This window comes from Symphalangus syndactylus, chromosome 17 (assembly GCF_028878055.3).
Source record: "Symphalangus syndactylus isolate Jambi chromosome 17, NHGRI_mSymSyn1-v2.1_pri, whole genome shotgun sequence".
Taxonomy (NCBI): Eukaryota; Metazoa; Chordata; class Mammalia; order Primates; family Hylobatidae; genus Symphalangus; species Symphalangus syndactylus.
Window position 1 is genome coordinate 99,734,611 of NC_072439.2, and position 14,046 is coordinate 99,748,656.

A 14,046-nucleotide genomic window follows, 5' to 3' on the forward strand; every position below is an offset into this window, starting at 1 on the left:
GACAGAGTCTTGCTGTCACCCAGGCTGGAGTGCAGTGGCGCGATCTCGGCTCACTGCAAGCTCCGCCTCCCGGGTTCACGCCATTCTCCTGCCTCAGCCTCTCCGAGTAGCTGGGACTACAGGCGCCCGCCACCACGCCCGGCTAATTTTTTTTTTGTATTTTTTTTTAGTAGAGACGGGGTTTCACCGTGGTCTCGATCTCCTGACCTCGTGATCCGCCCGCCTCGGCCTCCCAAAGTGCTGGGATTACAAGCGTGAGCCACCGCGCCCGGCCAAAACTTTTTTTTTTTTTTTTTTTGAGACGGAGTCTCGCTCTGTCGCCCCGGCTGGAGTGCAGTGGCGCAATCTCGGCTCACTGCAAGCTCTGCCTGCCGGGTTCACGCCATTCTCCTGCCTCAGCCTCTCCGAGTAGCTGGGACTACAGGTGCCAGCCACCAGGCCCGGCTAATTTTTTGTATTTTTAGTAGAGACGGGGTTTCACCGTGGTCTCGATCTCCTGACCTCGTGATCCGCCCGCCTCGGCCTCCCAAAGTGCTGGGATTACAAGCGTGAGCCACCGCGCCCGGCCTACCCCCTGTTGAGACAAGGCTTCTCGATCTATTGCTGAGGCTGGAGTGCAGTGGCGCCATCACTGCTCACTGGAGCCTCGGCCCGCCCTGGGCTCAAGCGATCCTCCCACATCAGCCTCCTGAGTAGCTGGGACCACAGATACATGCCACCATGCCCTGCTAATTTTTTTTTTTTTTTTAATAGAGACAGGGTCTCACCATGTTGTCTAGGCTGGTCTCAATTCCTGGCCTCAAGTGATCCTCCCACCTCAGCTTCCTAAAGTGCTGGGATTACGGGCATGCACCCCTGTGCCCAGCCCTGGTAGAACTCTTAACATCTCAGTGGGAATTATTCAAAATTGGGAATTCTGAAAGCTCAATTTATTACTCAGTCTGGATGGCTCTTACTAGAACACTGAATCACAATGTATGTTATTTGTGGAAAAATCAAACTAGAAAGGAAGAATTCTTCATGAACACTTGTTAAACTGAAATTATTTTTATACTAAATTGAATAATAAAAACCAAAAATTATGGCCTGTGAGCTGGGTGCAGTGGCATGTGCCTGTGGTCCCAGCTACTTACGAGGCTGAGGCAGGAGGATCACATGAGCCCAGGATTCAGGGCCAACCTGGGCAACATAGTGAGACCCCCGTCTCTGAAAAAGAAAGAAAAGAAAAATTATGATCTGTTGTTATGGCATTCTGTTCTCTGTAAGGACAAAGTAGATGAAGTTGATGAGGTGTGAAGTTTCCTTACTCAGTTTCTAGTATTATTTATTTATCTTTCGTGGAAGATAATTCAGCAAACAAAACCTGGAATGAGGTTTTTAAAAAATGCAGTGGCTGGGCACAGTGGCTCATGCCTGTATTCCCAGCACTTTGGGGGGCTAAAGCAGGCGGATCACCTGAGGTCAGGAGTTACATGGCAAAACCCCATCTCTACTGAAAATGCAAAAATTAGCCCGATGTGGTGGTGCATGCCAGCAATCCCAGCACTTTGGGAGGCCGCTGCGTGTGGATCACCTGAGGCCAGGAGTTCGAGACCAGCCTGGCCAACATGATGAAACCCCATCTCTACTAAAAGTACAAAAATTAAGTGGACGTGGTGGTGCATGCCCGTAGTTCCAGCTATTTGGGAGGCTGAGGCAGGAGAATTGCTTAAACCTGGGAGGCGGAGGTTGCAGTGAGTCAAGATAGTGCCACTGCACTCCAGCCTGGGTGACAGTGAGACTCTGTCTCAAAAAAATAAAAAACAAAAAATGGAATGGCTGGAATTGCAGTTTTAACCATCATCTTTTGGGAATCACGTGATAATACCTTTTGTGAAAGGAGACCTTCTCAAATAAGAACCCATGATTTACATTAGACTTACATGTTAATTGGGTTAGCCAGGGCAATTTTGAACTTGAATCTCTGAAAGATTGGAGGTAAGACTAGGGAATCTGTTAAACACTTGTTTATATATTGTTTCATATTTATCAGTACATCAGTTGAAGACATGGAATGTTAGAGGATTGAATATTTCATAGATAAATATGAAATTTTAATTTTTCATACTTCACTAACTTCCTATAGAAAACAAAAGAAATTAGGTGCCGCAAACCACCATGGCACATGTATAGCTACGTAAGAAACTTCCACGTTCAGCACGTGTCTCAGAACTTTAAGTAAAATTAAAAAAAAGAATTGGTGAAAGTCAAACATAATTAAGAGCATTGTCCTGTGCATGAAAGAACAAGAAATAGAAGAGTGTAAGTTTTTCTGTGGTTTATTTTTTGAGATGAAGTCTGTGTCGCTGGGCTGGAGTGCAGTGGCGTGATCTCGGCCCACAGCAACCTCTGCTTCCCTGATTCAAGCAATTCTCATGCTTCAGCCTCCTGAGTAGCTGGGACTACAGGCGCGTGCCACCAAGGCTGGCTAATTTTTGTGTTTTTAGTAGAGACGGGGTTTCATCATGTTGCCCAGGCTGGTCTCAAACTCCTGACCTCTAGTGATCCACTCACCTCAACCTCCCAAAGTGCTGGGATTACAGGTGTGAGCCATAACGCCTGGCCTCTATGGTTTATGTTAATACATAACGGTTTTTGAGTGAGGAAGGAAGAGAAAGCTGGAGGAGGAGATGTTATTTTTCAAACCTTTCTCTTTATTTTTGGTCTTCAGTTTATTTTAGGTCTTGAGTTTGGCCTATGTGTAGTTTTTCTTTGTACTAATCCTGTAAATTGTAAAGTTATGTTTTCACCAAATATAGGAAATAGCACTAAAAATGTGATTATTAATGTCTTCAGAAGATATATGGAATATTAGAGGATTGAATATTTGGAAGATAAAGTGGTTTGAAATTAACAGGTGGTTATGTCCACTGCTTCGGAGGGAGGTATTTGTTAATCAAATCTCAGTAGCTTCATGTTAATAAGGAAATAATTCAGAGTTGTTTGTTTCTTGCACCTCATGTTTGCAGCCTATGAATGTAACTATTTTTGCTTATTTTTCCTCAAGATGTTTGAAAGTAGTTAAATGGCTTAGCATGGCCTATGTGTTTTTGTTGCAGAAATAACATTCCAGCTAATTTTACCAGGAGTGGAAATAAATTAAATCATCAGAAAGATACTCGTCAGGCAACTTTTCTTTTCAGAAGAGGCCTGAAGGTATTTAAAAACTTTGGCAGTTTTTTTGTTGGTTTGTTTGTTTTTTCCCAAAGAGGATCCTGAGCAGCCACCGTTAGTAAGCGTCAGGCACAGGCAGTATTGTCCCGAGCAGCCACCTTTAGTAAGCATCAGGCACAGGCAGTATTGTCCCGAGCAGCCACCTTTAGTAAGCGTCAGGCACAGGCAGTATTGTCCCGAGCAGCCACCTTTAGTAAGCGTCAGGCACAGGCAGTATTGTCCTGAGCAGCCACCTTTAGTAAGCGTCAGGCACAGGCAGTATTGTCCCGAGCAGCCACCTTTAGTAAGCCTCAGGCACAGGCAGTATTGTCCTGAGCAGCCACCTTTAGTAAGCGTCAGTCATAGGCAGCATTGGGTTCAGGATGTGAGGCACATGGTAGTAGATTAGTTCTTTCTGTTGTATGTTTTTTATTTCCCGTCTTTTCTTACCCTCAATGGCAATGTCTTATAAGAATTTAACTTGTTATTTGGGAATAAACCTGTATTTGCCACTTGTTCTCATATAGGAATTCCAACAGGGAAGTGTTGCCGGAATAGCACAGGACCCTCTTCTGCATTCATGCACACGCCCCACTGGGTTATAAAGTTCTAGAGCAGGATTGCTCTTTGGATTCAAATCCTCTGCTTTCTGTGGGACCTACTGCTTTTTTTTTCCCTTCAGGTTCAGGCCCAGTTGAATACAGAACAACTGCTAGACGATGTAGTAGCAAAGAGAACTCGTCAGTAAGTTTCCATTTGTTTTTCAAAATGTTATTTCAAAACTCCCAGAATACTAACTACCCAAATTATCATGTACCTCAGTCCAGAAGAAATTAATTGAAACCCAAAATAAAATTCAATCTGAAAGCTGGGCATAGTGGTGCTACACACCTGTAATCCCAGCTAGTTGGGAGACTGAAGCCAGAGAATTGATTGAGCCCTAGAGTTCAAGGCTGTGAAGTGCCATGATCTCACCTGTGTATCGCCACTGCACACCAGCCTGAGCAGCATAGCTTGATGCCAGTGCACACCAGCCTGAGCAGCACAGCTTGATGCCAGTGCACACCAGCCTGAGCAGCACAGCTTGATGCCAGTGCACACCAGCCTGAGCAGCACAGCTTGATGCCAGTGCACACCAGCCTGAGCAGCACAGCTTGATGCCATTGCACACCAGCCTGAGCAGCACAGCTTGATGCCATTGCACACCAGCCTGAGCAGCACAGCTTGATGCCAGTGCACACCAGCCTGAGCAACACAGCTTGATGCCAGTGCACAAAAGCCTGAGCAGCATAGCTCGGGCTATGAAGACTGTCTCCAAAAAATTTTTAAAAATTGAGCCTAAAATAAATCCTGTTTTGTCCTTTGTTAATTTTCCCCAAAAACCTTTTGAGTTTTCATGTGTCAATATTGTAACAGTTTCAGTGCCAAGTAGATTACTTCTTTTTTATTATTTTTATTTTTTATTGGTTATTCCATTTTAATGAAACAGCTTTTTTTTTTCTTTTTCTTTTTTTTGCTATAACTGCTTTCATACAAATGAACCTATTTAGGGAATGAATAGAGTAAAATTCAGTAGAGCTTTTGGAAAATTTGTCCAACTTTAAAAACAATAGTTTTCCTTTTCATAGTCTTTTTTTTTTAGCCCTATAAAAAATCTTTTGAAAATCTATTTTATCCTGTTATAATCATACCTCCTAAGTGTGAGTTGTAACATACTAATTCCATCAGTGTGATTAGGTTTTGAGATTAAACTATTTAAAATTATGACTACTTTTTGGAAAACAAAATATATACAGTTGGCCGTCTGTGTCTCAGGGGAATTGGTTCCAGGCCCATTGAAGAGATTAAAATCCTCAGATACTCAAGTCCCTTACAATTGGCCCTCCATGTCCGTGGATTGTTTTCATTCTGCAGTTGCAATTGATTGAATACATGGATGTAGAACCTGTGGATACAGAGAGCTGGCTGCAAAACATGGTCAGGGTCCAGATATGGTGCCAACTATGGGGCATGATTTTTAGCAATTGGAGTGTTAGGAAACTGTGAAACTGATACAGGTAGTATTCTTTAGCACAGGGGTCATGACATTAGAAGCCTTGGGGAAAGAAATAATAATTGTAGCCTTTTTGCTTCTGCAGTGAACAATATTTACATAATCGTGATCATATAAATGTTATTTGTTTTGAACTTTGAGAATCAACCTGTTAGACAAAGCACAAAATAGTTAATTTGAGAACAGAATATAATGTAAATGTCCGATTTTGACTAATGTGAATGTAAAGGAAGAGCTGACAGAAAGTGAGAGGTACAAACAAAGGGTCAGAGGTGGAGGGAAGGAATAGAGGCACTATTATCCTTTCACACAAAGCTGGGGGTGGGGTCAAGAGATTCTACTGAAAGAAACAGAGATTTAAGTATTTTAAGTTACAAAGTCCCGGAAATAGTGATACAGCCATCCAAATGTTTCAAGGTAGGTAAGGAAACTGGAGGATAGTTTGACGAACTAAATCTTTATTCATCATAGGAAGTTTTTTTTTTTTTGAGATGGAGTCTCGCTCTGTCGCCCAGACTGGAGCGCAGTGGCACAATCTCAGTTCACTGCAACCTCCCCCTCCCGGGTTCAAGCAGTTCTCTGCCTCAGCCTCCTGAGTAGCTGGGATTACAGATACCCACCACCACACCCCACGCTCGGCTTAATTTTGTATTTTGTATTTTTTTTTTTTTTTAGTAGAGATGGGGTTTCACTATCTTGGCCAGGCTGGTCTTGAACTCCTGACCTCATGATCCACCTGCCTCTGCTTGCCAAAGTGCTGGGATTACAGGTGGGAGCCACAGTGCCTGGCTGCAGCAAGGTTTTTTTTTTACTATGTAAGCATCTTGTTTAGTGAATTGGAAGTAACCAGCAAGCAGTAAAAACAGAAAGGTTAAAAGTGCTGCCTCTGGAGAGTAGGAATGGAAAGCAGGAGAATAGTGGGGTGAGGCACTGTTGCTATTTATTAGAAGTTCTTTTGTACTATTTGATTTTTTAAAATTTATATATTTATTACACTGAAAAATATTTAATAAATTAATTCAGATGCCCAGTTCTGCACCCAAGATGTTGATTCATTATATCATGGTGGGGTTCAGGTACTTATTTCTTACAAGCTAAGAAAAAGTAATGGCTACTTTTAATGTTTATTTTTATTTTGAATATACATAGGGTTTATCAACTTTAATGAATTTTTTTGATTTTTTTTGAAACCAGATGGCGGACTTCCACTACAAATGGAGGAATTTTGACTGTATCTATTGACAATCCTGGAGCAGTGCAATGCCCAGTGTAAGTTGTTTCTTTCTTTTTGCAAAAATTACAACCTCTCATTACATGAGATCATAGGAAAGTATTGGACTTCTGCTCAGGGAATGATGTCCAAGTTAGGATAAACCAGGAAGAAAGTAATACCTGTGATACAGTATGGAAACAGTATATGGTGTAAAGTAAGAGCTTTCTTGATTCTTGATTCTGCAGCCCTAAATCACCACGTTTGAACAGTGTTTTTTATGTTTTAAAAATTATGTGCATGTATACTCTATGTACCCTTTTTTTGGAGGCAAGTTCTGGCTCTGTTACCCAGGCTGGAGTGCAGTGCCATGATCATGGCTTATTGCAGCCTTGACCTCCCAAGCTCAAGCGATCCTCCTGCCTCAGCCTCCTGAGTCCTGAGGAGCTGGAACGACAGTTGCCCACCACCATGCCTGGCTTTTTTGTTTGTTTGTTTGTGCCCAGACTGGTCTTGAACTCCTAGACTCAAGCAGTCCTCTTGCCTTGGCCTCCCAAAATGCTGAGGTTACAGGCGTGAGCCACTGCACCTGACCCAATATGTATATTTTTGTGTACAATAATAAACGAGATGATGGTATACATGCTACTTCTCCCAATCCCTGTAATATTTTCGATGTCTTTATTTTTCAGACCATACAGACCTACCTTCTCTTTAAATTTATTGCTTTATAAACTTTGTCAATTTATGGAGCTTATGTTCTATTCAACCATCTCTTGATTTTTTTCAGAGATAAGGTCTCACTCTGATGCCCAGGCTGGAGTGCAGTGGTGCCACCATAGCTCACTGCTACCTCGATCTCCTGGGCTCCAATAATTCTCCTGCCTCAGCCTCCTGAGCACCTAGGAACATAGACATGCACCACCACACTCAGCTAATTTTTTTTTTGTACAAATGGGGTCTTGCTGTGTTCCTTAGGCTGGTCTCTAACCCCTGGCCTCAAGCGATCCTCCTGCCTTGGCCTCGCAAAGTACCGGGATTATAGGCCCGAGCCACAGTGCCTAGCCATCCAGCCATCTTAAGATTGAAATGAAAAGAATGTAGGATGGGTACCTAGGACTTCAGAGGTTGCTTTATTTTAATGGAAGATCAAGAGTTAGGAATCACCAAACATTCCAACTTGTTGAAAAGTTTATAGTTCTATTTAAAGAGATATTCTCTGAACAAATACATATTTTAGTCTAGAGTAGCCAGTGACACTTTTTTTTTGAGAACACAAATAAAATGGCCCTAATACATTTGAACATGTGTACAAGATGTCTTAAGTACCAAATGAATTTATTTTTCTTTTCATTGTTAAGCTGCTCTGATATTTTAATATTTTTCTAATAGAACTCAGAAACCACGATTAACTCGTACTGCTGTACCTTCATTTTTAACAAAGCGGGAGCAAAGTGACATCAAGAAAGTTCCTAAAGGTGTTCCCCTACAGTTTGACATAAACAGTGTCGGAAAACAGGTAAAAAAACGTTTTCTATATTTTCTTGGGTCATTTGCTGAGAATATTTTAATTAACAAAGTATTTATTATAATAGTGAATTATAAACAAGGTACCCTAACTGCCCCCTGAAACCTAGGGAACCACTAATCCGCTTTTGTCTGCCAGTTTTTGTCATTTCATATAAATCAGCTCGTGCAGTGTGTGTTTGTGACTGAATTCTTTCACTTAGCATAATGTTTTCAAGGTTCATCTATATTGTATGCGTATTTAATTTTGTTTTCCTGCTGAACAGTGTTCATCATATGTATATACCACATCTTATTTATTCCTTCATTACTGGATGGGTATTTGGGGTGTTTTCACTCCTCGGCTATTAGGAATAATACTGCTCTGAGCATTCGTGCAGAAGTTTTTGTGTGAGCGTCTGTTTTCATTTCTCCCTGGTAAATACCTAGGAGTAGAATTGCTAGGTTTATAGTAACTCTGTATCTAACCTTTTGAGGAACTACTGGACTGTTTTTTTCCTAGAGGAGTCTGTGCTACAACTTTATATTCCCACCAGCATCTGTGAGGGTTCTGAATTTCTCTACATCCTCACCAACACTATTATCTGCTGTTCGACTATAGCCATCTAGCAAGATTACAGGATACAAGGTTAATAAAATTGTCAAAACCAACCAGGCGCGGTGGCTCATGCCTGTAATCCCAGCACTTCGGGAGGCCGAGGTGGGCAGATCACCTGAAGTCAGGAGTTCGAGACCAGCCTGGCCAACGTGGTGAAATCCTGTCTCTACTAAAAATACAAAAATTAGCCTGGTGTGGTGGCTCATGCCTGTAATCCCAGCTACTAGGGAGGCTGAGGCAGGAGAATTGCTTGAACCCAGGAGGCAGAGATGGCAGGGAGCTGAGATTGTGTCACTCACTCCAGTCTGGGCAACAGAGCAATACTCCATCTCAAAAAAAAAAAAAAAAAAGGTCAAAACCACACTGACAATTTTGTATTAACCGTATTAAGCTTGTATCCTGTAATCTTGCTAAATTCACTTACTTTTGTATTGACTTTGTAGATTCCTTAGGACTTTTTTTTTTTTTTTTTTTTAAATGAAACGGTCTCACTCTGTCACCAGGACTGGAATGCACCGGCATAATCATAGCTCACTGTAGCCTTGACCTCCCAGGCTCAAACGATCCTTCCTCCCACCTCAGCCTCCTGGGTGGCTGGGGATACAGGCACACACACCACCACACCTGGGGATACAGGCACACACCACCACACCTGGGGATACAGGCACACACCACTACACCTACCACACCTGGGGATGCAGGCACACACACACCACACCTGGGGATGCAGGCACACACACCACACCTGGGGATACAGGCACACACCACCACACCTGGGGATACAGGCACACACCACCACACCTGGGGATACAGGCACACACCACCACACCTGGGGATACAGGCACACACCACCACACCTACCACACTTGGGGATGCAGGCACACACCACACCTGGGGATGCAGGCACACACACCACACCTGGGGATGCAGGCACACACACCACACCTGGGGATGCAGGCACACACCACCACACCTGGGGATACAGGCACACACACCACCACACCTGGGGATACAGGCACACACACCACCACACCTGGGGATACAGGCGTACACACCACACCTGGGGATATAAGCACACACACCATACTTGGCTAATTTTTATATTTTTAGTGGAGATGGTTTCAGATAGGGTTTCGCTACATTGCCCAGGCTGGTCTTGAACTCCTAAGCTCAAGCCACCACCTGCCTTCTGTGGCTGGCCAGCTTAGGATTTTCTGCGTAAACAATCATTTCATTCTCCTAATTCCTTTCCAATCTTTAAACCTTTTCTTTTTCTTGCTTTGTTACAATGGCTAAGACCTCCAGTCCAATGTTGAGTAGAAGTGGTAAGATGTATACTTGTATGCATGCCTTGTTCCAAAGCCTGAAGAGAAAGCATTAAATATGTCACCATTTAGTATGATATTAGGCATAGATTTTTTTTTTTTGAGATGGAGTCTTGCTCTGTAGCCCAGGCTGGAGTGCAGTGGCGCGATCCTGGCTGACTGCAACCTCTGCCTCCCGGGTTCAAGCAATTCTCCTGCCTCAGCCTCCTGAGTAGCTGGGATTACAGGCATGTGCCACCACACCCGGCTAATTTTTCTGTATTTTTAGTAGAGACAGGGTTTCACCATATTGGCCAGGCTAGTCTCGAACTCCTGAACTTTTGATCCGCCTGCCTTGGCCTCCCAAAGTGCTGGGATTACAGGCGTGAGCCACCATGCCTGGCCCAGTTTCTTTTTTTTTTCTGTTTTCTTTTTATAGATTCTCTTTGTCAGATTGAGGAAGCTCCCTTCTATTCCTGATATGCTGAGAATTTTTATCAAGAATGGGTATTCAATTTTGTCAGATGCTTTTTTGGTATTCCTTGAAATAATGTGAAATTGAAGATACAAAGGATGGACAGAAATTTGACCAAATTGGCCTGGTGCGGTGGCTCACGCCTGTAATCCCAACACTTTGGGAGGCCGACACAGGTGGATCACTGGGGGTCAGGAGTTTGAAACCAGCCTGGTCAACATGGAAAAATCCCGTCTCTACTAAAAATAAAAAAAATAGCCGGGTGTGGTGGCACGTGCCTGTAATCCCAGCTACCCGGGAGGCTGAGGTGGGAGAATTGCTTGAACCCAGGAGGCGGAAGTTGCAATGAGCTGAGATTGCACCACTGCACTCCAGCCTGGATGACAGCCAGACTGTCTCAATTAAAAAAAAAAAAAGAAAAAAATTTTGACCAAATTTGTTTTGCTTATTTTTATTTTGTTGCTATTATTTTTTTTTCCAGAAATGGTATAGTTTGTAGATGCTGTTGTTAATTTAAAAAAGATTTTCATTTGAATTTGATTTGAATTTCTGTGTTGAACTCACCGTAATTCAAGAAAATTTGCTATAAAATATTTACAGGTCTGAAGAGTTCTTACTTTTATCAGTGACATCATGAGTTGGTGTCAGTGTTTACAGAGCCTGAAAATAATTCAGATAGGGGCTTTGGGTGTACGACTTCTAGGCATTATAGCATATGTGTGTTTTATATAGTATATAATGTAGGCTTTATATGAGGTCATACATGTAAATATTTAGGAAATGTTAGCTGTCGTTACTTTTAATTAATCATAAGATCACATTATTGTTCCAAAGCAAATATGGCTTTCAGTAAAGTTGTTAATTGTTGCTTTGTTGTTGTTTTTCTTTTTTTCTTTTCTCTAGACAGGGATGACGTTGAATGAGCGGTTTGGGATCCTGAAGGAACAAAGAGCCACTCTCACATACAACAAAGGGGGAAGCCGCTTTGTCACCGTGGGATAGGTCCCATGTCAAAGGAACTTTTGAATGATGACTCTGAAAAGTTGAATTGCTTGAAGAGTTCATCACAGAAATTCAAGAAACTTTACTTCAAAATATTCACAAGGCTAATAACTCTTATTTTTATTTTTGAAGGTTTTTTTTTTAAATGTATAAAATAATGCCCTGAAAGAATAATAGGGATTATACCTATCTGTTCTTAAAGATTTCATGGTTGGCTCAGACAGAACAATCATCTGTTTGACTTCTTTGGTTCCTCATGCAGCAGAAGGAAGACAGAAAGATAGACATTGATTATTTTTATGATAGTGGTATTCAGGATCTCATCACCTTTGCCCGTATTTTAGACTTTGTCACGGTAAATCTTGGTCTTCAGAAACATGAGTAGATCCCTTTGTTGCTGTCACTCACCCTTTAATAGTGTTGATGTAGTCAGTACAGTTGCCTTTTCTTCATTAGAGATACAAAAAATTTATTAGAATTCCAGTTTTGGGTTTTGAGATTTATGGGAATATCTAGAACATGGTTCCTTTTTCAGATGGTGTAATCCCCTGGAATTATACAGCTTTAGTGCTGAACTTTTAACAAGAAATGTGGCTCTAGGTACTACTCTCAGTTTAAAATGTTGGTGTTTAAAGCCTATAAATGCATATTTACAAGGTTATCTGATCGGGCCTTGGAGGAAAAGGTCCAGTTTTAAAAAATGACAGTTTGTGTTTAATAAATGAAGGCATGAGAGGAAGTAGGTAGCAAGTTGAAGGACAGGTAGTTGAGATGAAAAACTTCAAAACCCTGGTTATAGGTGTACTGTTTGGATTTAGCATAGTCTTGAGTCTAGTGTCCACAAAGAATTACTTAAATGATATTTAGAAGAATTATAACTATTACATAGAATGGAGTCCCTTGGATATTTTGATAGTAAAATTAATAGCCATAAAGTCCTAGACTTCTTATTTGAAGTTAAAATTCCTTATTTGAAAAGTTGAAATTTATGAACTTTGAAGATTGCTAAATTAAATAATTTATAGCTCCAAAAACAAAAATATACTTGTATATGTCACAGACAGAAAAAATGCAAAATTTATAATAGAGTTACATTAACCTTGTTTACCTTTCACTGATTTCTTATATGGTATAAATTAAAGTTCAGGCATTTATGGGGAGAAAAGGCCCTCCCTACCGCCCCGCCACCTGCCACCTCTGACGGAGTGGGAGAAGTTTGTGCCAAGATAGTACTGAGTCCTCAGATGTCGTATACTGTAAATTACGGTATAATGCCAAATGCAGCAAAATCTTCCAGCTATACATTACAAGTTTGGTCATTTTGAAGCTTGACATTTTAGTTTGCCATTATGTTAAAAACATCTAAATAGGTGTTAGTTTCTCAGGAGTAGATAGTTAGTGTTGACTTTTCCTGTAAAGCAGACATCGTTCTTGGCCTGCCCTGCGTTGTATACTAGACATCATTGTTGTCTCTCATGCTTCTTGAGTTGCTTCATGGTTTATGCTCACCATGGAAAGCTATCAGTAACAGTTTCATGCTTATACCAAAGAATTAAATCTGATCTTTAATATCTGATATTTTCCTGGTACTTGTACTGATAAGGGATTATTGGAAGTCAGTCACAGAATTTGAAAATAAATTCTAGTCTCTCCTTAGCTATTTGATGCTTTTCATATAGGCCAAGAACTCATTGCAAAACATTTTTGCAAGTATGAATGCCTGTATTTGGTCTAGGAACAGTACATTTTAGTCTGATTTAGAATTACTGGTAGCTTATTTTAAAGCAAGGAAAAGCAGCTGAGCTCAAGTTTGCTGTCTTTAGAACGGTTTGTGAAAATATGGTATAAAGGTGTTTTCATTTTCCTGTTCTTACCTATTATTGTATAGAGCTATTCATGCCATTTTTTGGGAAAACCTTAAAAATTGCCCCAAATACTGACATTGAGTGCATTAAATAACAAATTATCTTTGGTATATTAAACTTTTATTCTTCATGCATCTGTAATTTAATTTTAAGTATAATGTTTTGCCTTTGGTACAACTAAATTAAAACTCTTGGTGGTCACATATTGTATATAAACAAAACAATATGCTTTGTTGAGGAAAATTTTCTTTATTGGAATGTGGTTGTAATCCTTGTTCAGTTCTTAAGTTTCGGTTTTTTTAAAAAACAGGATGCAACTTAAACTTTTCTTTGCATCAAGGTATATGCAAAACATTGGTGCCGTGCATCACCAAATGAAAGTTTGTATTTAACGAGGAGGTGCTTTACACTGTACTTTTTGGTGTTTTTTGGAAAAGTTACATTTAGATCTATTCTGAAGCTGTTCATTTTTAACAAATAAAATGTTACAGGTTTCACATGATTTATTCTCAGCTCTAAAGATTGAGTTGTGGTTTTTAGATTGTTCTATGTTACAAAGAACTTTGTAGTGGTTATTTATATTTGTAGTTTTTAGGGTGTGAAACCTTACCTACTAGCAAAATTGGCAAATCACTGTAGACTTGTCTATTAGCATCCCTCTCTCTTTTGATGATTTCATTTTAGCTCCAACAAATGAATCTAAAAAGAAGAATCCAGGCTGGGCATGGTGGCTCACGCCTGTAATCCCAGAACTTTGGGAGGCCAAGGCGGGTGGATCACGAGGTCAGGAGCAAGACCAGCCTGGCTAACATGGGGAAAC

At 41.0% G+C, this 14,046-nt stretch overlaps 1 protein-coding gene across 4 annotated transcripts in view; it reads left to right on the forward strand.

The window, feature by feature from the left end:
* Positions 1–13,728, forward strand: part of FYTTD1 (forty-two-three domain containing 1) — a 35,186-nt gene extending 21,458 nt beyond the window's left edge. For all 4 annotated transcript variants that reach the window (XM_063622253.1, XM_063622255.1, XM_063622256.1 and 1 more), the window contains exons 5-9: positions 3,099–3,195; positions 3,875–3,936; positions 6,440–6,514; positions 7,848–7,974; positions 11,263–13,728. In XM_063622253.1, the coding sequence (XP_063478323.1) occupies positions 3,099–3,195; positions 3,875–3,936; positions 6,440–6,514; positions 7,848–7,974; positions 11,263–11,361 (460 nt within the window). In that variant the 3' untranslated portion in view covers positions 11,362–13,728. The remainder of the gene's footprint in view (positions 1–3,098; positions 3,196–3,874; positions 3,937–6,439; positions 6,515–7,847; positions 7,975–11,262) is intronic.
* Positions 13,729–14,046: the final 318 nt, after the last annotated feature.